This window comes from Grammomys surdaster, unplaced genomic scaffold, assembly GCF_004785775.1.
Source record: "Grammomys surdaster isolate TR1022 unplaced genomic scaffold, NIH_TR_1.0 66, whole genome shotgun sequence".
Taxonomy (NCBI): Eukaryota; Metazoa; Chordata; class Mammalia; order Rodentia; family Muridae; genus Grammomys; species Grammomys surdaster.
In genome coordinates this window covers 5,320,894-5,346,853 of record NW_021604568.1, presented here as the reverse complement: position 1 = coordinate 5,346,853, position 25,960 = coordinate 5,320,894, and the positions used below count along the sequence as shown (strand labels likewise).

The 25,960-nt window shown below is 50.1% G+C and overlaps 2 protein-coding genes across 6 annotated transcripts; one reads left to right on the top strand and one right to left on the bottom strand.

Annotated features, from left to right (window-relative positions):
* On the bottom strand, positions 1 to 17,669 carry Dpcd (deleted in primary ciliary dyskinesia homolog (mouse)). 2 transcript variants are annotated; one of them, XM_028774928.1, is made up of 6 exons: positions 17,547 to 17,669; positions 13,415 to 13,495; positions 6,082 to 6,206; positions 5,551 to 5,684; positions 680 to 782; positions 1 to 297 (listed from the first exon to the last, which is right to left on the bottom strand). In XM_028774928.1, the coding sequence occupies exons 1-6, from the start codon at positions 17,608 to 17,610 to the stop codon at positions 193 to 195; spliced, it is 612 nt and encodes a 203-aa protein (XP_028630761.1). In that variant the 5' UTR covers positions 17,611 to 17,669; the 3' UTR covers positions 1 to 192. The 2 variants fall into 2 exon arrangements, with proteins under 2 accessions (XP_028630761.1, XP_028630769.1); XM_028774936.1 differs by having other exon boundaries at positions 6,093 to 6,206.
* On the top strand, positions 17,651 to 25,352 carry Poll (DNA polymerase lambda). Of its 4 annotated transcripts, none has more exons than XM_028774891.1 (9): positions 17,651 to 17,761; positions 18,477 to 18,613; positions 19,350 to 19,644; positions 19,843 to 20,002; positions 20,292 to 20,609; positions 21,546 to 21,719; positions 22,412 to 22,540; positions 23,944 to 24,112; positions 24,476 to 25,352. In XM_028774891.1, exons 2-9 carry the CDS (start codon positions 18,502 to 18,504, stop codon positions 24,826 to 24,828), a joined length of 1,710 nt encoding a protein of 569 aa, XP_028630724.1. In that variant the 5' UTR covers positions 17,651 to 17,761; positions 18,477 to 18,501; the 3' UTR covers positions 24,829 to 25,352. The 4 variants fall into 4 exon arrangements, with proteins under 4 accessions (XP_028630724.1, XP_028630722.1, XP_028630730.1 ...); XM_028774889.1 differs by having other exon boundaries at positions 24,464 to 25,352; XM_028774897.1 differs by having other exon boundaries at positions 24,318 to 25,352.
* Positions 25,353 to 25,960: the final 608 nt, after the last annotated feature.

Here is a 25,960-nt window from a genome sequence, read left to right as displayed (position 1 = left end):
TCCTTCCAGAACAACTCCACATGACTTTACTCAGAAACAAATCCACAGGTGGAAGCAATCTGTGCCCCAAGAGCCAGCTCTGTGGACTCTGTAGTTCTTAGAAGAGAAAAGGCTGCCTGTGCCTGCGCCACAAAACCCAAGCCCAGAAGTCTCACGGGTTCCTCCACACTGGAGGTGCAAGGCTCAGGACAGCTACTGTGTCTTACAGTCCCCGTCACTGCTGTGGGCCGTCTTTACCTTCTTTAACTCCTTCTGTAGCTCTGACTCAGCTGCCATGACCTCCTTTGGCTTCTGATACTGTGGAGGGAACCAGGGAGAAAACAGAACTCAGTTATGGCCTCTCCCTCTCACACTCATTCTGGTTTTCCATGACCCTCCCTGCACATGAAGATCTTGGTGTACAGGTCTGAAGGACTTGCTCAGCTCCTGTCGCTGGGGAAGAGCAGACCCAAGGGGACAACCTAAGGCTGGTGGTTACCACCAGTGCCCCACCCCACCCCCACCCTGTGAGCTTTGGGGTGTGGCTCTCTCTTGGTCTCCACCCCAGCCGCCCGGCCCCCCCAGATGAATAGATGTCTGTTCTCCAACAAGCACACCAAGGGTTTGGGATGCTTGGAGGCAGGGAAGTGGGTGAGGGATGAGAAACCTCTTCTTGATGCCAAATCTGGGCAAATCTTACAGAAATTATCAGGGTGCAGTTGGCATGAGCAAAGCTCAGTGCAGAATCATCCAGAGGGAGCTGGTGTCTGTCTAAGTCAGGAATGGAGAACTTCTTGTAGTATCTGTGGGGATACAAGAGGCTACTGGGCTACCAGCATGGTGACTCCGACAGTTGGGAGATACTAGGTTCTCCACAGCTTGCCCCCATTTTCTCTACAGCTAGAGAGGAAACAGGGAAACCCACAGGAAAGGCCTGTTTTGAGTTTGAGGTTCTTAAAGGATGCTAGTGGCCTCATAGCCAAAGGTGAGCAGAGCCAGGTAGAGTTCTGAGGTTAGCCCAGGGGCCAGAGAGACTCACCATGCAGGGCTGGAAATCCCAACTACACAAAAAGCACCCCAAGCCTCATGGGGCCTTCTTAGAGGGACCACTAAAACCAGAGAGGAAAGCACACACAAAGAGCTGTCTCCCTGGGTGACAAGCCGTGAAGCTATATGTCCCTGGATCCCAGACTCTGTACCCTTTTCCTGCCCTCAGGACTCAGCCCTCCATTTTCACACAGTTTTGTAAAAACAAAACCAACGGGAGAAGCACAGATCCCAGGTTTTGCCACAGGAAATGCCGCTGAGGGAGCTGAGCCCTTGCCTGCCTCTCTGGTCACGTCAGTGTTGTGGGAGTCTGTGGTTGGAGATTTCCCCACACACCTGATGCTTGTTAGACCAGGGCCTAAGGAAAGGCTCTTCCTCTCAAACAACCTCACTTGGCCTTCTCCTTGATGGTTGGGTGGGCTGGGCACTGGCCAGGGGCTGCTGGAGCCTTCACCTGGACAAGGAGTCCTTTACTGCAGAGGGAGAGGCTGTGTGGGCTGAGAAGGGAAATCTTAGGCAGGTACAACAAACTCAAGAGATGGGCCCAGAGAGAATGGCTTTTAATACTTCAGAGGGTCCTGGCCCTTGTGGTGACAGCTACACTGAGTCCACTTCAAAAGCCCTGATGCCCCGAGGACTCAGAGAGTTGACATCAATGCAGCACTTCTGGCCTGTCCTCCCTGCCCAAATCCCTCAGTTCAGAAGAGGCTGGGGTGGGGGAAGGCTCTCTTCCCAGGTTCCCCTCTCCCCACTAAGGTGCTGGGACCCAACGAAGGAAAGAATGTTTACTTAAAGACTGACAGTTCAAAAGGAGTGGGGGCTGGGATCCTAATGGTAAGGCAAGTTGCTTTCTTTTCCAAAGCTCTGCCCCAGGGAAAGGCCATCCATCTGCCTGCAACAGGGTGGAATGCCTGCTTCATCCTCTTCCTAGCCTACGAGTGAGGGCTTTTCCTGGGGCCCTGGTCTGGCCAGCAAAGGTGGCAGACGCTGATAATAGCAGGGGGTCAAAGGTTAAACAGCAGAGATTAGGTGAACACAAAGGCTGGTTAGGAAGTGTTAACATCTTCCTTGCAAATATACACAGAAAGCAGAAGCGGCAGAGAGGTTCCTCCCACACCCGCTTCCAGGCGGGGCCAATGGAGGAGAAGCAGCCCAGGTTTGTCTCCACCCCGAGCCCCCCAGGGCAACTTCAGGATCCCAGGGGACTAAAGGAGTGTGGCTTGCCCCTTTCCTTACCCTACCCCTGCCAGTCTAGGAAACCGAGGCAGCCAGTGCCAGGACCAGAGGCCTGAGAGGCCAAGGTTTGTTTATTGGGGGAGGTTAGACAACTTCTCCCTAGAGTCTCATGCAATGTGGTACCTTCCTGAGTTTCCCTGATGCACAGCCACCCCCACTCACTTACTCAGGGTTTGCTGCAACAGTAACCGAACTTGAATGGTGACCAGTAACTGGATGAGAGGAACCCACTGTGCTTCTGACACAGTCCCAGTACCTTCCCAGTACCTTCCTGCCTGCTCTGCCTGTATCCCCTGCCCAATTCCCTGAGACTCCTCATCCGTCCCTTCATAGGCTCAATGAACATACCTGAGGGAGAGCTGAGGCAGGAGCAGGACTGCTGTGGAGAATTTCATGAGCCCTGCCCCACACTTCCCTAGCCTGGAGCCGGGCTTGGCAGGTAACCAGAGAGGTCTCCAGCCTCCCGACCCCCTTCTGCCGCTCATAGAGTCACAATGAACAGGCCCACACTCAAATTATCTGAGCACTGAGTCCTGCTTTCTGGTGATGCTTACTGATACGAGCTTACTGTATCATCACAGTGCAGTTAGCCAGTTCTCTTCAGATCCGTGCTTTGGCACCTTGGCCATTGTTCAGGAGCACGCATGTATCTGATATCATTAAATTCCCCAAACAATCCTTGAGGTAGTATAAGCACCGTTCTCCTAAGTGAGAAGTTGGCCTAAATACTACAGTTGACACATGGCAGAGGCTAGACTTAAGCCAGCATCTTCCTAGTCCAGCGCACACTCCATCTTCCAGGCTGAGATCTGGAACCTTATTTACACCAATATTCTTATCCAGACCAGATGGCACCATACCAGAATCATGTAGAAATAGTTTCTTCCTTCCCCAGCTCATCGTATTAATACTAAGGCTGAGGACTACCACAAGACCCTGGAATCATTTCCTTCCTTCCTTCCTTCCTTCCTTCCTTCCTTCCTTCCTTCCTTCCTCCCTGCCTCCCTCCCTCCCTCTCCCCCCCCTCCCTCCCTCCCTCCTTCCCTTCCTTCCTTTCTTCCTTTTTCAAGACAGGGTTTCTCTGTGTAGTCCTGGCTGTCCTGGAACTCACTCTATAGACCAGGCTGGCCTCAAACTCAGAAATCCGCCTGCCTCTGCCTCCCAAGTGCTGGGATTAAAGGCGTGTGCCACCACTGCCTGGCAGAATCACTTCTTTAAACAAAGTGGCTAACCACATTCTCCAGGGGCCAAGCAGATACCAGCAAGGCAACTGTGTAGCTTTGGCTGGGAACCACATGCTGGAATATTAAAACGAGGTGAAGAAAAGTGCCATGGTGGGGTGCAGTGAAGATGCCCGGGTACAGGTCATGTGGTCCCACGTCTTACGTGCCTCTCTACAGCCATTAATATGCTGCATGTCTGCCGTGGATGATATGATCAGGAAAGAGATTTTAAAAGTCTTCTGAAAAAAATTAGACCCCGAACATATAAAACACTCTTGTGTTTTGTTTGATAGTTGAAGGTACAGGTACAGACTGTATTTTTCCACATAGAAGGTGGGTACATCCAGGAAAGGCTGGTTACCTTTGGCAGCCTCTCTAGCTTCCTAGCCCGATGGACCTGCAGGGGGCAGGGCTGAGCCTGGTTAGGACTCAGTTTCAAAGTGAGCACAAAAATACCACTTTTCCCTCTTTGTGGGAAGCCCTCCTCCCAGGGCACCACTCCCAACCTACCTTGCCTCCGCTAGCATCTCAACAATGTCCCCAGTCCCCACCACTGGGTGCTGGAATGCCCTGCTAGCTACAGAGGCCCTGGCCAATAGCGCCACCTACGGTATATACGGTATATGTGTGCAGGAGATGGGGCCCAGAGGATCCGCTCACAGATGAATTTTTGGTGAGCCAGCTTAGCCTTTCCTGTAGCACTGGCTTGTAATCACATTTCTGCCTGATATCTGTATTCGACAGTGACCTCTGGGGGACAAAAAGGAGGCAGCAGCCAGCTCCACAAAGTGCTAAGCTGCAGATTCAAGTGCTATCAGAAGCACTTTTGTTCCCAGTCTGGACCCAGGGCCTCTTCCGCCAGGGAATGCTTGCTGAAGCATGAAGTTTGTTTTCTACAGGCAATTTCTCTGTTGTCTGAAATTGCTAAATTCCACTTTAGGCACTGACTCCTGTTAATGATGAGAACAATAACGGGAATAAACGGCCTTTTATCTTAGGACTTCAGCGTGCTTTATAAACGTAAACCCTTATTATTATGACTTTATATTTATAGACAAGGCCCACTACAGGGGCTGCTGGCTGCACATACAGCAATAGTCCTGAAATGAATTCATTCATCTCTGCCCTTTCCTTTGTCCCTTTAACCCTGCCAAAGTATGTGGTGTGGGGTGCTAAGAGGAGGATAGGACCCAAGGCTGCACTGGAGGTGGGGGGAGTCCCCCTGCTTCCCTGTAGGCAGGCCTCTCAGGGGGACTATACCACACCACCTGAAGGGGGGAGGGCGGGAAAGAGGGCAGGGAGCTCTCCTGCAAAGTGGCAAATGATACAGCAGCACCATGGGGCTAGGCTCTGTACCCAATCAGCAAGCTGGGTAGTTTGGCAGCTTGTGGTTGAAAAGATAAAACAACCCCCCCCAAAAAAAAAACCCTCCCAAAATGAAGCCCCAGGATAGAGTTGGCCACATCCTCTTTCTAGCTCAGGCTGAACCGATTCACTCCGAGTTTCTTCCGCTGTCATGAGCCAGAGCGGCAGAATCGCAAATCTGATCCCACCGCCTCTCAAGGTTTGAGCAGGGGGACTCCCCCCACCTCAGCAGACCACAGAGAGGATCTGAACAGAATTTCAGAGATGTCTGAGAGCCAAACATCTGGCCACTTTCTCTCAGTCTGGGGAGGGACAGGGGTTACTCCTGCACTGTTTGATACTTTAAAATCTCAAATTGCCACCAAGGCAGGTGTACCTTCCAGGACATGACTCCCTGCCTATGCAGTGCTGTCATCAAGCCAAGTTCACCAGATCAAGGACATAACAACCTTAGAGTAAAGCTACCAGAGACCACAAGTAATGGCTGTGTGATTACTTAAACCCTCATTCATTCAACAAACAGTCAGGTGAGCCCCAGTATATGCCACATATGGAATGAGAGACTGGCTAAGTTCTGCTGCCTCGACAGGGCTGCTGCGGTTGCCTGTCTACTCTGAGCCCCGCCTCCCAGATCCGGAGCAGCCAGCAAGCTCGCTCCCTCTGCTCCACCCACACACAGTAAGCCCACCACCCGACTCACTTTTTGTTTGTCGTTCTAACAATGACACAGCGCTCCTTCTGGGCCACAGACACACTATACACATCCTTTGGGTAGGGGAGATTTCGAATCCGCCACTGGAAACTTGTCTTGGTGTCCTTGCGCATGAAGATGGGCTATGAAAAGCAAATCCACCCAGGTTGGCCTTGGACTCACTGTGCAGTAAGATGACCTTGAATTTACGGTCTCCCGGCCTTCACCTCCCCAAGTGCTGGGATTATAGGCATGTGGTATGATGCCCAGTTTATCAAGGACCATTCAGGGGTAAAGGTACAAAGGTTTGCCCCCCCCACCCCAGGCTCTTCCCAGAGCCAGACAGGAAGCCCCTCTGCTCTTCTCCACGGCTTCCACCTGAGACAGGTTGCTATGCTGTGGCATCCCCTTTGGATGCTCACACAAACCTAGTGTGGCTAGCTGGGCATAGTGGATAGAAGGTGAACAAATTATGGACCCTGCCCTAGGGGTCAGGAGTCTCTTCCCAATCCCCATTAGACCCTGGACAAACAGACATACATTGGCATTACTTTCCTTGATGAGCTCGGATCCCAGGCTCCCAGCTCCTGAGGGCATTGGCTCTCCCACTTCAAGCTGCCACTGGCCCATGGCTCCCAGGGCATTTTTGACACGCCACTTTCTCACTGCAGAGAGAAACAAACAGTAGATTAAAGCTCTTTTCTGCCAAAGCTGACAAGACATTGGATAACGGGAACAGGAGAAGCCCAGGCTTTGGTCTCAATGCTGGGCCTTGTGTATCTGAGCCAGGAGTCAATACATAACTTGGGAAATCAAATGGGGCAATTCAGCAGCAGGTAACCTACAAAGTCCATTTCAAAGGCAGACACACAACTGGAACGGGAATGAAGATCTGAATCATGGGGTGTGGCACCCAGCAGAAGGCAGAGAGGCTACAAAGGCCATTTCTGGAAATGGGAAATCTGGGTCTCCAGATGGAAGTCCAGCTGTGCTTTGCTGTTGTTTCTTAAGACATGGACTTACTCGAGAGCCCAGGCTGTTTCCAAACTATTCCTTGTGTCTTGGCCTCAAATGCTTGGAGTTTGCCTGCACACCGGCACACCAACACACCAACAGCCACACACTCACCTTTGGGTGCATTTTTCCTCCTCTAGAAAACTATACAAAGGAAAAATGAATTGAGTGGAAGCTGTTTGTCTAGATTTGTCTCATGATTCAGAAAGTCCAAATAAAGACATTTATTTATTTCAGGTACACCTGCCTTAAAACAACTACAAACAACAAACCCCTGATAGCACAAAAGTCGTATTTAAATGCAATCTCGAGGAGCTGGAGTGTAATTCACGGACAGTGTTCCCAAATACTAGGATTGACCTCTAGCATCGCAATTAACACAAAGTCTTAGGCATACACTGTATTTTGTTAGATTTATATATTTTTGTTTTATGTACTTGTCCTGCATTTTAAATGGACAGTAAGTGAATTATTCTTTTTTTTTTTTTTTTTTTTTGGTTTTTCGAGACAAGGTTTTTCTGTGTAGCCCGGGCTGTCCTGGAACTCACTCGGTAGACCAGGCTGGCCTCGAACTCAGAAATCCGCCTGCCTCTGCCTCCCAAGTGCTGGGATTAAAGGCGTGCGCCACCACCGCCCGGCTTGAATTATTCTTAATATAAATGTAAATAGTGAATTAATCTGACAACTGTATTTCTTTACCTTATGCTAGTCCCCAAGAACTGCACAGAGAAACCAAGATTTATTTCAAGCTGCACCTCAATACCTGAGCAGTTAACCGATCTACCTTAACCTCCTGCACTAATCTGGCTCCTCCCAGCCCCACCCAACGATACCTGCATGTTATTATTGGTCTGGCTCTCCGGGCTTCAGCTGTGTGTCCATGAGCTCTCTCTGGACCCCTTCCTCATGGCTCCAAGTCCTCCATCTTCTGCCCTGATCTGAATCTCCCTCTCTTCCCTTTCTTTCCTTGTCTGGTTGGCGGACATCTCACCCTATTCTCTCTTCTGCCCCGCCACTGGGTGATCAGCACTTATTGACAAGACACGGAATAAAGGGTAAGAACTGTTTACACAAACTTGAGACAGGAGATTCTTGACATAAGTATTACAATCCTGTGTCCAGATTGAAATAAGACCTAAGAGCAGAGAAATCAGCATGTGAATAACCCAAGGGTGACCTTTACACAGTGCACACATTTGCCTACAATGGACTAATTATAAATGTGGTGGTTTTTTGTAAAATAATAGATCCTTACACTTATAACTTGATACTGCAAATAATGATCTTGACTTTGCCCTGCTTTATAATCCAGGCATCTGTGAAAGGGTCTTTGTTGATGTTTTAGCCCTTTGTTCATTTTGGATGAAAACTCATTCTGTACCCTAGGCTACTACTGATCTTCTGGTGATCTTCCTGGCATGGGTGCTGGGCTTAGAGGCCTGTGCTACCAGGTCTAGTTTTTGTTGTTGTTGTCTTTTAAAATAAGGCAGATAATGGAAACCATAAATCCAGACAGGAGTTCTGTCGGCAGCACTGGGAGATGTGCCCCACCAGCCGTGGCAGAGATGCTCTGCTGGGGAGTGCCCTCCACCCCTCTCTTCCCTTTCTATTAAGAAACTAGGGGCTGCCAAGTTTGGGCATCCTACAGCAAGAGCGAGCATTCAGTGCTGAAATCCTGCAGCCTCCTGAAGCTGCTCTAGGAGTTAGTTGAAGGACTCTGAAAGGCCTGGTGGGGTACCACAGCTGTTTCTGGGGTGACTCTCTTTTCAGGGTGGGGCAGAAGGGTGGCAGCACCAGGCCTGGGGGCTTTTCATTAGCTGGGGCAATCCTGCACTTGCTCACTGTGAGCACAAAAGCCGAACACGAAAGCGTGATGTAAAATTAGAACTTTCCCTTGAATATGGGCTTTTTATAAGGTCTGCTGCATTCTGCAGTGTGGTTTTATTACATCTTAGGGCCAAGATTCTCCCTGGAAACACATTTGCAAGTTTATAATGAAAATTAATAAGGAAGAGTAAAACTTGGAAATATGCTTTCTAGGCAACTTCTTATACCCACAAATACTTCCTTAAGTGAATGGACTGTGACCAGGAGTATATGCGAACCTAGCCACTGTAATACCTCAGTCAACTGGAAGCCAGCCTCTGGGGTCTCTGTCACAGTTACAAACAAATGATAGATACCTCTTAGGAGCAGCTTACCATGACAAGATGAAGAAACCTCCTCCCTAGGAGATCAAAGATCACCCCTGGATCCACAAACCATGTATAAAATGCTGTGCAGGCTGGGGTGCAGCTTAGTGGCAGAGCCTGTGCCTAGCATGACTCAGACCATGGGCTGGCTCCTCAGCACTCAGAAGGTAAAGGACCAGGGAAGCCCAGCAACAGCATCCATAGAAAAATGAGACAGGAAAGTATGTTTCCCACAGACATGCCGACAGTAGTGTTGGGACAGCTCACATGGAGAGCACAGCTACCCAAGCATCACTTGGTGATTTTAAGAGAGGGTCTCACGATGCAACTCTGACAGTCCTAGAACTCACTGTGTAGACAGGCAGGCTGTTAACTCACAGATTCGCCTGTTTCTGCCTCCCAAGTCCTGAGATTAAAGGTGTGCACTACTACCACCTGGCTGATACCACTCAGACAAGGCCGCATGTCGTCCTGGCATCACTGTATGGCAGAGCACAGTCATCACGGGCCTAAGGAGGCAGTCACTTAGGACACGTCTAACAGCTTTATTTTTGTTTGTTTATTGAGGAGAAGGCATTTCTTCCTCACCTGCCCCCTTCACCTCTATTCTCCAAGGGACTGAGTAGAATTACTGAGGAACAGTGAGAGCCACTTGCAAAAGCAACAGTTAAGATTCAGGTCTACAAATCACAGTGATACACACACATACACACACACACACACACAGACTTAGGCTGGTAGGATAGAGGCTATAGGCTATCCTGGGCTAGATAACAACATCCTGTCTTAAAACAGACAAAGATAATTTGGGTCTTATCACCCCATGTCCAGAATTCAGTCATCAATACAGAGGTGAGCTAGTCCCCGAGTGTTCTGAGCAGATGTGACATTCTGAGCAGATGTGGCATTCTGACAGGCTTCCTCAGGCACTGCTTTGTCTTTTCTTGTTTTTATTGAGACACGGTCTCTATGTAGTCTTGGTTGTCCCAGAACATGCTATTTAGACAAGGATAGCCTCAAATTCATGGTGATCCTCCTGCCTCTGCCTCCTGGTGCTGAGATTAACGGTGTGCATCACCGTGCTCCGCTTGTTTCTCTATCTAAAGGCTAGGTTTGGTTATCTGAAGGAGCAATATGCTGAATTTTTATGTATCTGGGCTGGAAAAGCAAGATGCCCTGTCATCATGGGCTTTGTCACGCTCGTCGCCCTGGGAATATCACCAGTACGGGCCTTAGAGGCAAGAATCACTGCAGGACTTCCCACCTGGCTCTCCGCTTTAAGACCAACTCCATCTTCCTCAGAAACATGCCCTAGAAGGAAAAAGCACAGGCCTGCTGGCTTTCTTCTCTCTTAACTCCACGGTTACTTGGAATCATGGGAGCTTCGTGTTATTGGCCCTCTCACTTTGTGTAAAACACCCTGGGGAATTATATTTGTGTAAGAATATAACACATAGGTTTCAAGCGGCAAGATCCAGTGAAAGATTCTGAAGTCCTTACTTTTCCTGTATGTGTGGGCATGTGTGTGCACGTGCAAACACAGTCTCGGGCTTTCTGGTCCCATCTTTGTTCTTGTACTCAAGGTCAGCTCCTGCGGCAACAGAGGACTGCTCCACCTGCTGTCATCCTGATTTGATTATATGCTAAACCCAAACTGGTGTGTACAAGGCAGCTAGCTCCCTGGGATGCTCTTCTCTCTTCTGGGCTGAGTCAGGCCCAGTCTTTGGAAAGGAGACTTCCAATGACCCTGTAAGGGTCTGCTGGGAGACTGGATGAAGGAGGCAATGCCTGGGGGCCTTTTCCCAAGTCAGCAGGAAGCAGGCTGTCGCCCCAGACTGCTGAAAGCAGCCCCATCTTTCAGGTGGGCTGGAAAGTGGAGGTCCTAAAGGCCTCTTTCCCCAAAGCTCCAAGGCCTGGCCCACTTCCAATACGGATAATTACATTCCCCTTCCCTAAATACTCCCTGCAGCTTAAACTGGATGCAGGATTCTTCTTTTCTGCCCTAAAACACGGCAACACTGCTCTGTGGCTATTAAACAGCTGCCTGGCCCATCCCTGAGGAGGCTGAAGGGAATCGAGTGGGTCATTTATAAAGCCGCTCAAGTGCCTGGGGATGAAAGTGCTCAATATCCTCCGAATGCGGCCTGTGGTGGTTAGGCTGGCGGTCAAATACCAAAGCAGATTAAGAGGTAATCCAAATGTAATCGCTGGGGGACGGTCTGCCCTTCAGCCTCGGCCCCCTGGACACGCTGTGTTCTTCTGGGGGTTGGTTTGATGTTCCGATCATTGTTACAAGGCCCTTCAGCTCTTTCCTCTATGAATACATACAGCGCTCATTGTGGGGGGTGGGAATGAACGGCCCCGGGAGAGTAGAAAAAAAGATGACACTAACATGCTTATTAACACCGACTGGAGGAACTTTGTCCCAGACAGATGCACACCTACTGGCAAGTCCTCCTCTGTAAATTACTTTCTGAGCTTTTTTTCTAATAGAAAACCTGTTTGACCAATTATCAAATTTGTATATTAGCTGGGGAAAAAGTGGAAACCATTTCGCTTTCTGCCACAAAAACCGTATTTGTATCTTACTTCACAGTATGCACAAGCACAAAGCTAGTCCCGGCAGAGATTATATTCCTACATTGATAACCAGGCACTGTGGCATGTGCCTGCAGTCCCAGCTTCTTGGGAAATGAGGCCAGAGGACCACTTGAACCCGCGAGTTTGAGGCCAGCACAGGCAATGTACAAAGATCCTATCTCAAAAACAAAGAAAGAAACAAACAAAAACTAATATTGGAGAGTATTTTGTAAGGTAGCTGGTGGAGCCGAGGGAGATGAAAGGAAGAAATAGGTCTTAGAGCAGGTGTGCCGCACACACCTTGACCTCAGCTCGAGGAGGCTCATCTGGGAGGGCTGGCCTGGCCTGGGGTGCACAGAGAGTCCCGGGCTGCAGAGAAGGACCACATCTTGAGAAAAGAAAGCAAACTAAAGAGAGCGGGATTTAAATTCTCATCAGCTTTGGGATTTTCAACATGGCACTCGCCTTCTCTGAGCATCCTCCCTCAACTGTGAAATGGGGACAACAGTGCCTATGTCATGGGGCTTTAATGAAGATGTCATCGGAAGTAATTCATGTAAAGTCCCTGGAATGATGCCCAGTTAACGTGTAAATGTCATTATTAGGTAAAGCAGCCAATGGTGATAAAGAAAAGGAACTTTGAAGGTCTAGCCCAGTCTGCCACCTCCAGAACTGAAGGTGATGTGGGACAGCTGAGCAGGCAGCCTTGTTCTTCATTTTAATGTCACACCCAAGCACGGCGAGGGCCGGGGTGTCTGTGTGTTTTTACAGCCTCTGTAGCTCTACCTGCTTTATTTGCTGTGTGGAAAAAAGAAGTGATATGCGGGTCTGGGCAGGAGCTGTGGCTGGACGGGCGGGCGACGATGATGGTGGTTAGCTCACGTGACCTCTGCTTTCATAAGTTCTCCCATGTCAGGCATTCCAAGGCTGTCACCCCCCGGGAGCACTATAAATTACAATGCATTGTGAGGATATTACTACTGTATTGGTTTCCAACGAATCAGTGTCATATGCTAAACACATCAAGATTTTTAATAGCGCCAGACTAAACCAATTGGGACTGGAGCCCAAGCAGCTCATAATAAGTAGGGATCAACACTTTCACTGCAACTGAGCATGCTCAGGGCACACACATGTTAAGACTGGAGACTGAGAGAATATGCAAACCAGCATAACCCATGTTGTCAGTTGGAGACATTTACGAGCTGTCAGGAAAACGGAAAAAGAAATTCCCTCACCAATACTACCTGTCGATCAGACCCAGGAAGAAATGAAAGTCAAGAATAAAGGCATGAAAATATCCCAGCCCGTGATTCCGTCATTGGTCTTAGCATTTCAGGTGCAACTTAATAAAGAGACCAGCTCTCATGGTGGACAGCTTTAGGCCCTGGGTCACAGAGCTGGTCACCCGCTCTGGGAAGTCAGTTACTGCTGCTGTCTGTGCCTGGGAACAGAACGGGCAAATCAAATAATCCCCTGAAATCCGAGCTGGAGCTCCCATTTATGAGCCTATTCCTAAGGAGGGGGAACCTGCAGGAACAAAAGCAATGAAGCCACAAACCCACCACTCCCCCCCGGTTCTCACCGTTCTTCAACATGAGGGTCATATTTAATACGGTGTCATGGTATCGTCTAAGAGGCAAGTTAAGAAGCTGCTACCTCTGATGCTTGCCCTTGTGGTGTGGCTTCAGGAAGCAAAAGAACGAGCAAGCAAAAAGCTTGACGTGCAAACCTTGCTTTACTCCCACCCCCTCCTCCGTGATACAAGCTTTTCCCATTGTTTCTAATAACACTAGTCCTGACTGAGAGGCTGACTGGCTTTCTCATTTACCTGGAGGTGGGGGACAGGTCACTCCAGGTAAAGGATGCCCACCCCGCTTCTGACGTTCAACCGTTCTCAGGGACAGTCTTGCCCCAAGGACCTCCATCTCCCTAGTGTGTACACGGGCATGCTGAGATCACACCTCAAGCCTAAGGCCAGAGCCAGTCACCCCCCAAGAGCTTCGGAGGCCTGGGATCCCAGCACTTACCAAGTCAGTCAGCTCCAAGAGCTGCTGACCCCCCTCCCCACAGCGTCCCACACTTACCAAGGAGTTCACTGGTCTTCTCATCATATTCTTCCGCCATTTCCTTCCCGTCTGGGAACAAATAGTGCACCATCCTCTTCCCTACACAGAGAGGAGAGCACCTTACCTCATGCCTTCCTTTGTTTTACCCCTGCAGACAGAGATGTCCGCCCGCCATCCCCCATACACTGCGAAACAGCAACAGCGGCAAGGAACATCGTGGCCACCACAGCTTATGTGTGCCCCAGGCTCCCTTCCTTTTTCTGAACTGTCTGTTGCTTCTGCCACCAACAAAGCCATGCTTCTTCCCAACTGTGGAACTCTGCTCACTCTTCAAAACCCAATTCAAATGTCACTTCCCCTGGGAAGTCTCAGTCACCTATTCCTTGCAGCTACCACAGCAGAGCAAGCGCTTTTTCCTCTGTGCCCTCAGGGTTGGGGTCAAGCTCACAGCAGAGCATCTTCCCACCAGGACAGTGTTTCAAGCATCTGAGACAAACGTCTTTCTCTCTGTACTACTACAACCAGGGCTCCACGCTCTGATGTGAGCTGGGTCCCCTGACAGACACCTTCCCCCAGCCACTGTCACTCAGCCATGGTCTACACTTCTTTAGGCCATTCCCCGGCATAGAGCCCAGATACCATCATCGTGCATTTTCTTCCCCACACATGCTTGGTTTATGATTTTTATGTCTCTTGTGTGAGTCTTTGGTTATTGCTTGTCTCTTCTATTGGATGGGGGTGGGTGGTGTCCATGGTTTCCCGAGATCAGCCACTGGACCTGGTTATAACAGGAACTCAGATGCTCACCGCAAGAATGAAAACACATTAATGTACCATCCACTAAAAGATAAGGGAACTCGAGGGACTCTCCGAGCCCACAAGCACTTGCTCAAGGGCAGAGCTGCGTAATTTTTTCTCTTTCTTACAGGCAGGTAAATAGATACAGGTAGCCTCCTCGGGAAAACTGACAAAGGGTCTTTATAGCCAGTGGACATGTAACCTCCATCAACTTCAAGAACGAGAGCCCTAAGGTGGCTTTTTCCCGTGTAACTCACTTTTCTACGATAGTTCCCCTGAGTCATTGCTAACTGGTATTTCAGGCAACTTATCCCAAATTTGCAAGACCTTTTGGCAGGCCCCAGGTTTCAGTACCCTTAATAATCTGGTTCACAGATAAGAGTGCTCTGCAGGCATGAGGAACTGAGTTCGAATCCTCAGCACACTACAGAAATAGCTAAGTGTGGCAGTACATGCCTGTAACCCCCGCATCAGAGGGCAGAGACAGGCAGGTCCCCAAAGCCAAAACTGAGCTGCTGCTTCAGTGAGAGGCTGTCCCAGGCAGACAGCAACAGAAGACTAAAGCAAAAGCCTGGCCCTCACATACATGATGCCTGCTAAGACCTCTGTGTATGCATGGGTGTGTGCTCCTTCACTCCCAGGAAAGCATCACACACAGATACACCATACCCCCAATACTGCCTTATGACCAAGAGCAACAAAAGCAGACTTCATATGCACTTGCATATTCACTTTCAAAGCAGTATTATTCACAACAACCGAAAGGCAGGAGCTACCCAAGTACCCATTCGTAGATGAACACAGATCGGAGAGTATACACACACTGAAACAGCTTGAAAACAGAAGGAAGATGCTGGAGGAGAATGCAGTCAGCTTGCCATTCAAGTCTGAGGACCCCACTGATCCAAGGATTCATATACAAAGTCTAAGGCAGTGACATGTGCATACAATCCCACGACTGGGGAGAAGAGGAGCCTGCAGCTCACTCACTGAACAGCCAGCCAAGCCTCTTCAGTAAACCCTAGGTCCCTGTGAGTAAGAGATGCTTTCTCAAAACAAGGTGAAGCCCAGCAAGACCTGGTCAAAGAGGTTGTCACTAAGCCCAGTAACCTGACTGATCCCAGAACTCACATGGTGGAGGGAAAGAACTAATTCCCACAAGTTGTCCTCTGATCTCCACGTATATGCTACAGCAGGTGTGAGCCTACACACGCACACACACACACACACAAATTGATGTTAAGAAAGTAAAAACCATCACGGGCAATTGTGAGGAAAGGCACCCCAGGCTGACCTCTGGCCTCCACATAAGCTCACAAAAAATTTAAAAAGAAAATTTTGACACATTTATGACATCAAGGAACTCTGAAAACCCTTTACTTGTGAAATAATTAAATATTATTTGATTCCATTTACATGAAGCTCTTAGATTAATCAATTTAACTGAAAAACAAAGTAGCCAGGGGCTGGGGAAGAGGGGTGTGAGTTGTGTTTTCTGGGTGCAAAGTATTGGTTTTGAGAAACTTTTGGAGCTGGATGTTGGAGACAGGTGAAAACAGTGAGACTGTCCTTAGTGACCCCTAAGTGCACACCTAAAATGGTTAAGACAGTACATTTTATGCTGTGTGTGTGTGTGTGTGTATTTTTTTACCACAATAAAAATGCAAAATAAAAATGTCACGCATGATGGTACATGGCTTTTATCCTAACACTAGGGAGGCAGAGGCTGGAGGACCTTCAAGACCAGCCTGGTCTTCAGAGTACATGTTAAACCAGCCAGGACTACATACTAAGACCCTGTCTCAAAATAAAACACCACTATCTTGTAAAGTGTGTCCCAAAGCTGCATACCGTGAGACTGCAACACGTCCCAGTCAGTCTGGGACAGTCTCTATTTTCTTCTATTTCCTCTTACAGCCTATTTCCCCTGTATTTGGCCCCGGACGCCGTGCAGGCAGTACCTGAATGGTGCCTGCTTAACACCGTGCCATGCACACTCACACTTACACACTCTCACACTTCTTTTGCCTCTACGTGTGATTCATTCCTCTACACATGGTCACTCCTTCATCTCCACCTACCAAACAACTATTAAAAATTCCTTAGGGGCTAGAAATATCACCTCCTGGGTTTGGTAATTAACCAAAGAGAAAATTATTTTCACCTCCATACTTTCTTAGCATTTCACAAACTATCTCAATTCTTCCCTCCTTTCTGTCTGTCTTCCTTTTAAACTAGTCTCCTGCCTTAACCTCCTGAGTGCAAAGATGGCAGCCACAGGCTATCTTTGCCTTTCTGATGTTCCAACCTTTATTTAACACAAGCTGCTAGTTACTTATATATTTTTTCTTGATCATTTTATGATTGAGACCACAAACCATGGTTGGTTTTTTGTTTGTTTGTTTTTCTATCTGCTCTAGCACAGAATTTGGCACGCGGTAATGGGCTCCCTTCCTTAATTGTGTAGGTAGGAGCAAATGAAACCTGATTTTAATTTCCATAAACTTCAGGCATCTGTCTGTGGATGTTAAGTCCCTAGCTGTTAGCTTTAAAGCCTCAGGAATTCAGACCTAAGTCACCCTGGCTGCCAAGTGAGTCCATGAAAGACTTCTGGGGTGCAGGGGACTTAAATTGGCCAGTTGCAGGATGAGAAAAGCTGACATCTCAGACTTTTGTTCCTAGTTATCTAGTCCTTAATCTTTGTTCTATCTCCCCTAAAGATCCGAGAACAATTTGAAATTCATATCATAAACAAAACACAGTTGGAAAGGACCTTAGAAACAACAGTAGCAGCCCACCCACTTCATTTTATAATTGAAGAAAAACGGGGTCCTAACAATTTAAGAGGCCATGGTGAATCGATGGTAAAGTTGATCTAAAACCCTGGTGTCTCTCCTTTCTATGCCACTGAGCTGCCATCATCAACAGGACCCCCAAACTGAGGTGCATGGGGTCCCAGGTCGTGAATTATACCCGATTATCTCCAAAACCTGGGTTTGGTCTAAAACGTTCCTGGATTTCAGTTTCCTCGTCAGTAAAATGGGGTGGAGAATTAGCCTCTTGGTACAGCCCTGAAAAACGATGACGAATGCAAAGTGAATTATTGGGAAATATCAACAAAACCCTGAACGGGGCGGGATGGTATAAGGAACTCTTGAGGTGGGTGACCAAAGACTTGAGCTCCACTCGGGTCATCTCCCTGGGCCTGTTTCCTCCGCAAAAGCAGGAAGCTGGCATGGCTGCTGCGACAGTTCCAGCTCTGCCCACCCAGGCTGAGGCCCTCTCTGGGGGAGCGGGCGCATAGAGCCCGTCCTGGTGGGTGTTGGGGGGAGAACGAGGGGGCTCGAGTTACCATCCTGAAGCAGCGCCGTCTTCTCGGCTGACCGCAAAAGCTCCAGCCAGCTAGTCACCGCCATCTTCCCTCCACCCAGCAACACGCCTGGCCACTGCCATGGCAACTACGCGACCCATGATCACTTCCGGATGACCCGGGAAGTATTCCGGGAACTGACTTTTTTTTTTCTTCCAGTTCCCCCTCCCCCCAGTCCGTTTTCATTGGCTCCCATGGTGAGTTTATTTCTCTTTGCCGGGAGATTCTGGCCTACTTTGGACCGATCCTGGGGCCGGGTGGCGTGGGGATGCTCCGACAGCTTCTAGGGTCCCAGCACCAGCTTTCTGTCCCAGCTGCGAGTCCCTGGTTCACGCCAGCTGCTCATGCTGTGGATGTGGCACATCTGCCTCGGTCTTGCCCACCTCCAGCTGTGAGGGCACCCTATACCAGCTGCGGCTGCACGCCACCTCCCAGCAGCTGCGGGGCTCAGACCCGCGCGCTGAGGCTGCGACAGGGGCAGGTGCACAGCGTGCCCACAACTTTCCCAGAAGCCTCACTCCCCAGGTTTTCTTCTGCGTATGCACATTGAGGCTAGAGAAAGATGATGTGAGGTTTATGTGACATGTCACTAGGGAGATGAAGACGCTCCTAAAGATGTAGTCCAGTTTCCTAACCCGTTATCATTTTGGAAAAGCCTCTTGGAAGTGGAAACTGAGGCCCACTCTGTGCTGTATTCCCCTCCCCCCCAATGTTGTTTCCTTTCGGTCAACACCTCCCCTACAGGTTGAAAGGCTGGTGTGTGTGGCACTCGGGTTAAATCACTTAAGTTTAACTGGAGTTTCCGAGACCTCTGAGAAAGGGGTCTGTTACCCCCAAACCCCATCTTTATGCCAAATCATCAAGGGGTGGCTCTCAATCCTGGATTTCTGTATGACATCTATCCTTAAACAGAAAGGTCAGGATCCAGCCCACTTCAATGGACCCCCAGGGCATCTTGAAGGCATTTCCCAAGCGAAAGAAAATTCATGCAGATCCATCATCAAAACCACTTGCAAAGATTCCCAAAAGGGAGGCGGGAGCATCGAGAGGTGAGCCAGTCCACCCTCAGAACTCATGTACTGGAATCTCAGCCTTCTGTTTTCAGTCAGAATCCGAGAGCAGAAGTGGCCTTACCTGTGTAGGAGCCACGGTCTCTTTGTACCTACCTTGTATTAGCTTTGGTTTCTGTCCTTCTCTCTTGTTCAGAGTCTCACTGTAACCTTGACCTTGCCTTATAGCTGAGATGACCTTAAGCCCCCCATCCACCTGTCTCGACCTCCCAAGTGATAGGCTTACAGGTGTGCGGCACCGTGTCCAGCTGGCCCTTTGTCTTTTGATTTTTGTTTTTGTTTTTTCGAGACAGGGTTTCTCTCCTCTGTAATACTGGCTGTCCTGGAACTTGCTCTGTAGACCAGGCTGGCTTCAAACTCAAAAAGCAAAAAAAAAAAAATAAAAAGGAAGTTTGCTGTATGCCTGTGGTAGAATTCCATGAGGCATTGTGTTCTCTGGATGGCAGGAAAAGGAAGGGAGGTGACTTCAAAGTGTTCATTATATCTAAAACTTCCACAGCTCACTGACATACAGCCTGTAATCCCAGCACTTGGAGGCAGAGGCAGAAGAATCAAAAGTTCAAGGTTATTCTCTGCTACATAGTGAGATTGAGACCAGCCTGGGCTACATGAGACCCCGTCTCAAATAATAGCGCAATATAATAATAATGATGATGATGAAAATAATAATAATAATAATGGTATTACTATAATTATTTGAATACCCTCTCTACAGGCTGGCTGAGCGCCCTAAGGGCACACATTATGCCCACTGGCATTGGACGAGCCCGGGCTGAACTCTTTGAGAAGCAGATTATCCAGCATGGTGGCCAGGTGTGCTCTGCCCAGGCCCCAGGAGTCACTCACATTGTGGTGGATGAAGGCATGGACTATGAACGGGCTCTCCGGCTCCTCAGGCTGCCCCAGCTACCCCCTGGTGCTCAGCTGGTGAAGTCAGCCTGGCTCAGCCTGTGCCTACAGGAGGGAACACTGACAGACACGGAGGGATTCAGCCTTTCCATCCCCAACAGGTAGGCCACTCTTAGCCTTTCTCAGGTGTTGGTTGATAACATTTGAGTTTCCATCTTGAGTTATTAAAAAAAAAAAATCCCTACTTTTTAAATTGGACATACTTGGAAATCAAGGTTTCAGTGTAGAGAAAGATTGGGGACAGAGACAGGTGAAACTTTTAATATCCTAACTGCCTGTGACCTCCCCCTATCCTCTAGGTCCTTGGACGAACCAGAGCCCAGGCTATCAGACCAAGATGCTCCTGCTCCTGGCACCCAAGGGGTTCTACCCAGGACAACCCTCTCTCTTTCCCCTCCTCACACCAGAGCTATATCTCCTCCCCCAAAGGCAGAAAAGCCACCAAGAACCCAAGCCCAGGTGAGGAGCCTCCCAGCTCAGGGTGCTGATCACAGAAGTGGAAGGGCCTGGAGGTTATACAGAAAATTCTAGATCTCTCTTGATTACATACCTGTCCATCTCTTCCCAACATCTATCAGTCCTGCATTCACCAAGTCATGTCTGCTATACACCACTGGGAAGCCCAGGGCTGGGCTCTAGAGGAAGCCCCGTGGAGCTTTTTCCTCGAGGCAAAGCAGGAGATGCCTACCCACCAGACAACCCTGTCTTCTGAGGAAGGCACAGATTTATTGCCGTCTTCTATTTGCAGCTCAGCTCAGAGGATGAAGCCAGCGATGGGGAAGAGCCCCAGGTTAGCTCAGCAGATCTGCAAGCTTTGATCAGTGGGCACTACCCCACTTCCCCTGGGGAAGATAGTGGGCCTGACCCAGCCCCAGAAGCTCTGGATAAGTGGGTTTGTGCACAGCCCTCGAGCCAGAAGGCAACCAACTACAACCTGCACATCACAGAGAAGCTCCAAGTGCTGGCTAAAGCCTATGCCGTCCAGGGAGACAAGTGGAGGGCCCTGGGCTATGCCAAGGCCATCAATGCCCTCAAGAGCTTCCACAAGCCCGTCAGCTCCTACCAGGTATGTGGCAGGTGGGGAAGAGGTTGCCTCTTTACTCAGTACTGGTTAATGGCAGCATTAGTCATTAACTAGTGGTTAACTGTAGTCACCAATGGGCATCAGATTTAGTGGTTAGGATTTTATAATGGCTGGGATTTACACATTGAGATAACTGATAAAAGAAAAGGGGGGATGGGGAGGACAGGCCAGCAAGATCGTTAGGATTAGAAAATGAGTGCTTAGGGGTTTATTACACTGTTTCCTCGATGTCCGAGGATTTTTATATGATAAGTTTAAAGCCAGGCCTGGTGGTACACATGTTAGACTCTGGAGCCCGTTGATTGTGGACTCTAGACAGTTACTCTGTCAGTTTTCCAGTCACTTGAAAGGAATTAACAACTGTAGGCCATTCACAGTGATTTTGTAAGGTTGGAAGATGGTCCCAGTAGCACAGAATGACATACAGTAAACCCTCAGGCAGTGTGGTTCAGTGAGCCCCCAGTCAGGTAGTGTGGTGCAGTGAGCCCCCAGCAGGCAGTGTGGTGCAGTGAGCCCCCAGCAGGCAGTGCAGTGTGGTGCAGTGAGCCCTCAGGCAGTGCTGTGCTGGCGGTGGTGATGAGGAGGAGCACTGTGGTTTTCTCTACCTCTTTTTGTGGTTATTTTGTTTTATATTTTTCTTTTGGAGACAGTCTCTCTTTCTACATAGCCCTGACTGGTCTGGAACTCACAGATTGCTGTCTGTGCTTCTGCCTCTGCCTCCAGGAGTTGTGGGATTTACGGCATGCCTGGCCATTTTCTCTACTTCTTATTGCTGGTCTCTGGGAACCAAAGGACAAGTTCCATATGGTTGCTGGGCTGGCTTTTGGGCGGATATTCTGCTGAAGGGCCAGACTCCCCTCTCCTGGCTCTCCCTTCCTGGCCTCTTCCTCATCCTCCTCTGTGCCGCTTTCTCCGTAGGAGGCCTGTAGCATCCCAGGGATTGGCAAGCGGATGGCAGAGAAGGTCATGGAGATCCTGGAGAGCGGGCATCTGCGGAAGCTAGACCACATCAGTGACAGCGTGCCTGTCTTGGAGCTCTTCTCCAACATCTGGGGAGCTGGGACGAAGACTGCCCAGATGTGGTACCATCAGGTCATACCCAGCCCATCTGCCACTTGAGTATTGCTGTCACAGAGCCTCTGCGCACACCCCTTCCTGTTTCCCTCAGGAACCTGGGTCCCTGTTTTCCCACCCTGGGTCATCATAGGAGTGAAATCCAACTACAAGGACATCAGAGTTCACATTGGTCCCCCTCCTGTCCCCAGAACAGCCACATGACTTAGTGTCCTTGACCTGTGGACAGAAACAATAAGTACATTACTCTGTCCCACATACCAGCAAGAGATTTTCTATTGTTGTTTTTGTTTGTGGGTTTTGTTGTTGTTGTTTGTTTTTTTGGTTTTTTTTTTGAAACTATATCTCACTATGTAGCCATGGCTAACTTAGAACTTGCTATGTAGACCAGGCTAGCCTTGATCTGCCTGGCTTCAGCAAGGGACTTTCTAAGGAGCCTAGGCTTTGGGCTCCGTGTCTAGAACAGTGACTCTCAAACTCGGCCATGCCAAGAATGGTCTTGGGAGTTAGTGAGGGTGAAGCCCAGACCCATTCTAGACCAAGGAATGAGGGACCAGCATCCCCAGATCACGGCATGTCCCACTGAATAGAGGCTGGACTTGGTTGGTCCTACCTTGTGTCTTCCCTGACAGCAGTTGTTGACAGCCACCTGTGACTTCTGTTTTTTAGTCCCAGGTCCTCATACCTCTTTTCTGGCTGCTTTTCTCCAGGGCTTCCGAAACCTAGAAGATATCCGAAGCCTGGGCTCCCTGACCACTCAGCAGGCCATTGGCTTGAAGCACTACGATGACTTCCTGGACCGCATGCCCAGGGAGGAGGCTGCAGAGATCGAGCAGACGGTAGGTACAGCTCGAGCTGAGAGCTCCTGAAGTCCTAGCTGGGCAATCCTGCAGGCTGTGGACGTTAAGAGGTCAACACAGACGGCATATACCAGAGCCATAGGCCCAGAGAAGCCCAGGTGGGGTGGGTACTGCAGTGGCAGCCCTATGGCCTCAGGGTCAGAGAGCATGAGCACTGGGCACTGGTAGCCTAGAAAGGGGCAGGCACAGCCTCAAGGCCTGGGTATGTGGTTCAGAGGTTACTGAGCATGCCCAAAGCTCTGCTTCCATTCTCAGCATCACAGAAAGGGAAAACCAAACCAAACAAAACATCTAGTTGGACAAGAAATAAGGTTTAGCCAAGTTAAAGGTTCAGCTTAGAGCTAGAGGCTAAGTCTGTAAGTTCATGTGCAGTGTTGAGTCAAGAGAGACAGGGTATCCCAGATGTCTGTTGTTTGTTCAGCTGGCGTCAGGATCAGGCTGGTGTGTGGGCAAGGGTCTTGGTGAGTGGTAGATGAATCTGAGAGACCTAAATGAGGGAGAAGAAGCCTCCACCAGCTCCCACAGATGGAACTAAGGGACCAGTGCTGGATGGATAGACCCATCTATCCATCCAATCTGCGGTGCTAATGCTGACACTCAGCTACAGTGTCCAGGCACAGAATGCCCGGCCAGCTGCCAGCTCCTAGCCCATCGGAAGAGACCGGCATCCCCACTGCAGCTTGCCCACAAGTAGCCTCCTGCTGTAGGGATTCTTGGGGGATTGCTCATCTAGGCAGCCTCTTCCCATTCTCCTGGGAGACCCAAGAAGGGATGGAAGGGATTAGCGAACTACATGTCAGGGAATTGGGGTTCCTGGTTGTGAGCATCCAGGGCCCCTCAAACCTCAGTGTCCTCCAATGGGGGCAGAATACATCTACATACGAAAGGCCCCCACAGTGTCTGGTGGATGCTTACTATTCCTCATTCAGCTCTCAGATCCTTCCCTAACAGGCCAGCCGCACCCCTCCAGTTCTCCCCTTCCCACGGGTGCGGTGCAGTGGTATTTCGTGCTTCATTTTCTCCAGCCGGGTTGGAGGCTCTCTGGCAGCCACCTGCTCAGGCCTTAACTGAGCTCCCACACTGCCATCAGCTCCAGGTTCCTAGGCTGCTTGAGCTGCACAGGCATGGCCTCTGTTGTTGGTGGACTTTCACAGGCCTGGCCACTGTGGGTTGGGGCCAGAACCCATGGAGTGTCATTGCTCTTATATAGAGACCTTCTGCTGAGGCAGAACCAATGTCCTCGGGCCTCTCCAGGCTTGCCTCTCCAGTGTCCCAGTGCATCCCCTCAGCTTAGTATGAATCCTGGGATAGGGCTGGGGCAAAGGCCATATGCTGCCCTGGGAGAGGCCCTCAGCCTTTCGCTTCTCCCTGCTCTTCCCCAGGTCCGGATATCAGCCCAGGCCTTCAACCCTGGGCTGCTGTGTGTGGCCTGTGGCTCTTACCGCCGGGGGAAGATGACCTGTGGGGATGTGGATGTGCTTATTACTCACCCTGATGGCCGGTCCCACCAGGGCATCTTCAGCCGTCTCCTTGACAGCCTTCGGCAGCAAGGTATCCGCTCTGTCTTTGGGTGAGCAGCTAGAAGTGGGCAGCCACTTCCGAGTTGTCACCTCCAAGTCCTCAATTTGAAACATGCTGTGGGGGTAGGGCTTGGCAAGAATCCTACTCTGGGGCCAAAGACAATGAAACAGGTGGTGCCCAACATCCCTGCAGGTGGGGCTCTGTCTCACCTGGTGAAACTGTCCACTTTGCACAGATGAGGAACTGGGTCCAGAGGGGCGGGGTCACTCGACTCGACACACAAATAACCGCAGAGTATGCTGGGAGTAAAGAATCTTAGGCAGCCTGAGAGGGTAAGACAACCAGGCCTGGCTCCTTGCCCTACTAGACATCCCTTGTCAGGGTTCCTCACAGATGACTTGGTGAGCCAGGAGGAGAATGGCCAGCAGCAGAAGTACCTGGGTGTGTGCCGGCTCCCAGGGACAGGGCAGCGCCACCGGCGACTGGACATCATCGTGGTTCCCTACAGTGAGTTTGCCTGTGCCCTGCTCTACTTCACTGGCTCCGCCCACTTCAACCGGTCCATGAGAGCTCTGGCCAAGACCAAGGGCATGAGTCTGTCGGAGCATGCCCTTAGTGCAGCTGTGGTCCGGAACAGCCAAGGCGTCAAGGTGGGGCCTGGACAGGTGCTGCCCACCCCCACAGAGAAGGACGTCTTCAAGCTCTTAGGCCTGCCCTACCGAGAGCCCGCTGAACGGGACTGGTGACCTAGGATGTGGGCAAGGGAGGCCATGTTGGATGAGCTGCCTCATCCGCCGTCTACCACCCTCTTAGCTTTGTCAGTCACCGCCTGCCCTTAGTGAGCCTAGCCAGGAGCTTTGGGCCTGCAGGAAAAAGTCTGATTCAGAGAGCCTGCAAGCTCTCCCCTGGACAGGGTTATGTTGCTGTCCCCTCTCCTCCCCGCTATTCCTGGTGACAGGCTTTTACACGGCCCCTTCCCTGTTCAATCAGAGCAGGTGGCTGGTTTCAAGCCGGTTTCCTGTACTGAAGGCCCAAGCTTCCCTTTCCACCCCAAGACTGATGTAGATGTGGGGGGTCAGGAGAGGCTGAGGAGGAGAGGGAAGCAGCTGTGGGTTCAGCATCTTCCTAGAGCCCTTGCAGTAGAGAAAGACATGTGAATTCTTTTACCTACTCACTTCCTGTGCAGCTGGAGCTGCTGGGGGTGGCCTGCCCAGACTGTGAGGATGCTTCTCAGGGCCCTGGGGTCTAATAAAGTGCTTCTGACATTCAACTTGCCTGCTGTCTGTGAGCTGTTCCAACCCCACCTGTTGCCCTCCGTTCCAGCAGAACAAAGATGGGTGGGGCTCGTTGTCAGAAACCCACTAACTGCCTTCTAGCCAGGCCTGGGGTGCAGGGAAAGAGAGAGAATCGGAGTCCCACACAGAGGCCCCTCTCAGTCTTCCCTGTGGCCCTAAGACGGAACTATTGTGGGACTTCAGCAAAAGTGACAGAGTTTGTAGGAAACAGAGACACCACCGTGGATAGGAACAGGGAATGTGGGACTTTACCTGGAAGAGGAGGGGGCAGGATGGTAAGGAGATGGCCATCTAAGAGGGGTCAGGAGACTTTAGGACCAGTTATTAACCATTTGCAGGGAGGATGCTGGGGTTGGGGAGATCTGGCTCCACGATTTGATTGATGGCCCAATGTGAGTGAGTCCGCAGTGTACGGCATGCTTCTGAGTTGGGCAATGCAGAACAGGGAGAGCGGCAGAGGTGGGGATCTGTCTGGAAAGAGGTTAAAAAAATGATGGACCCAGTGTTGACATTTTGTTTAGGCTCCGCCCCACAGTTACCTGGCAACAGCCAGGTGTGCCTGACTCACTATAAAAGGGGCTGC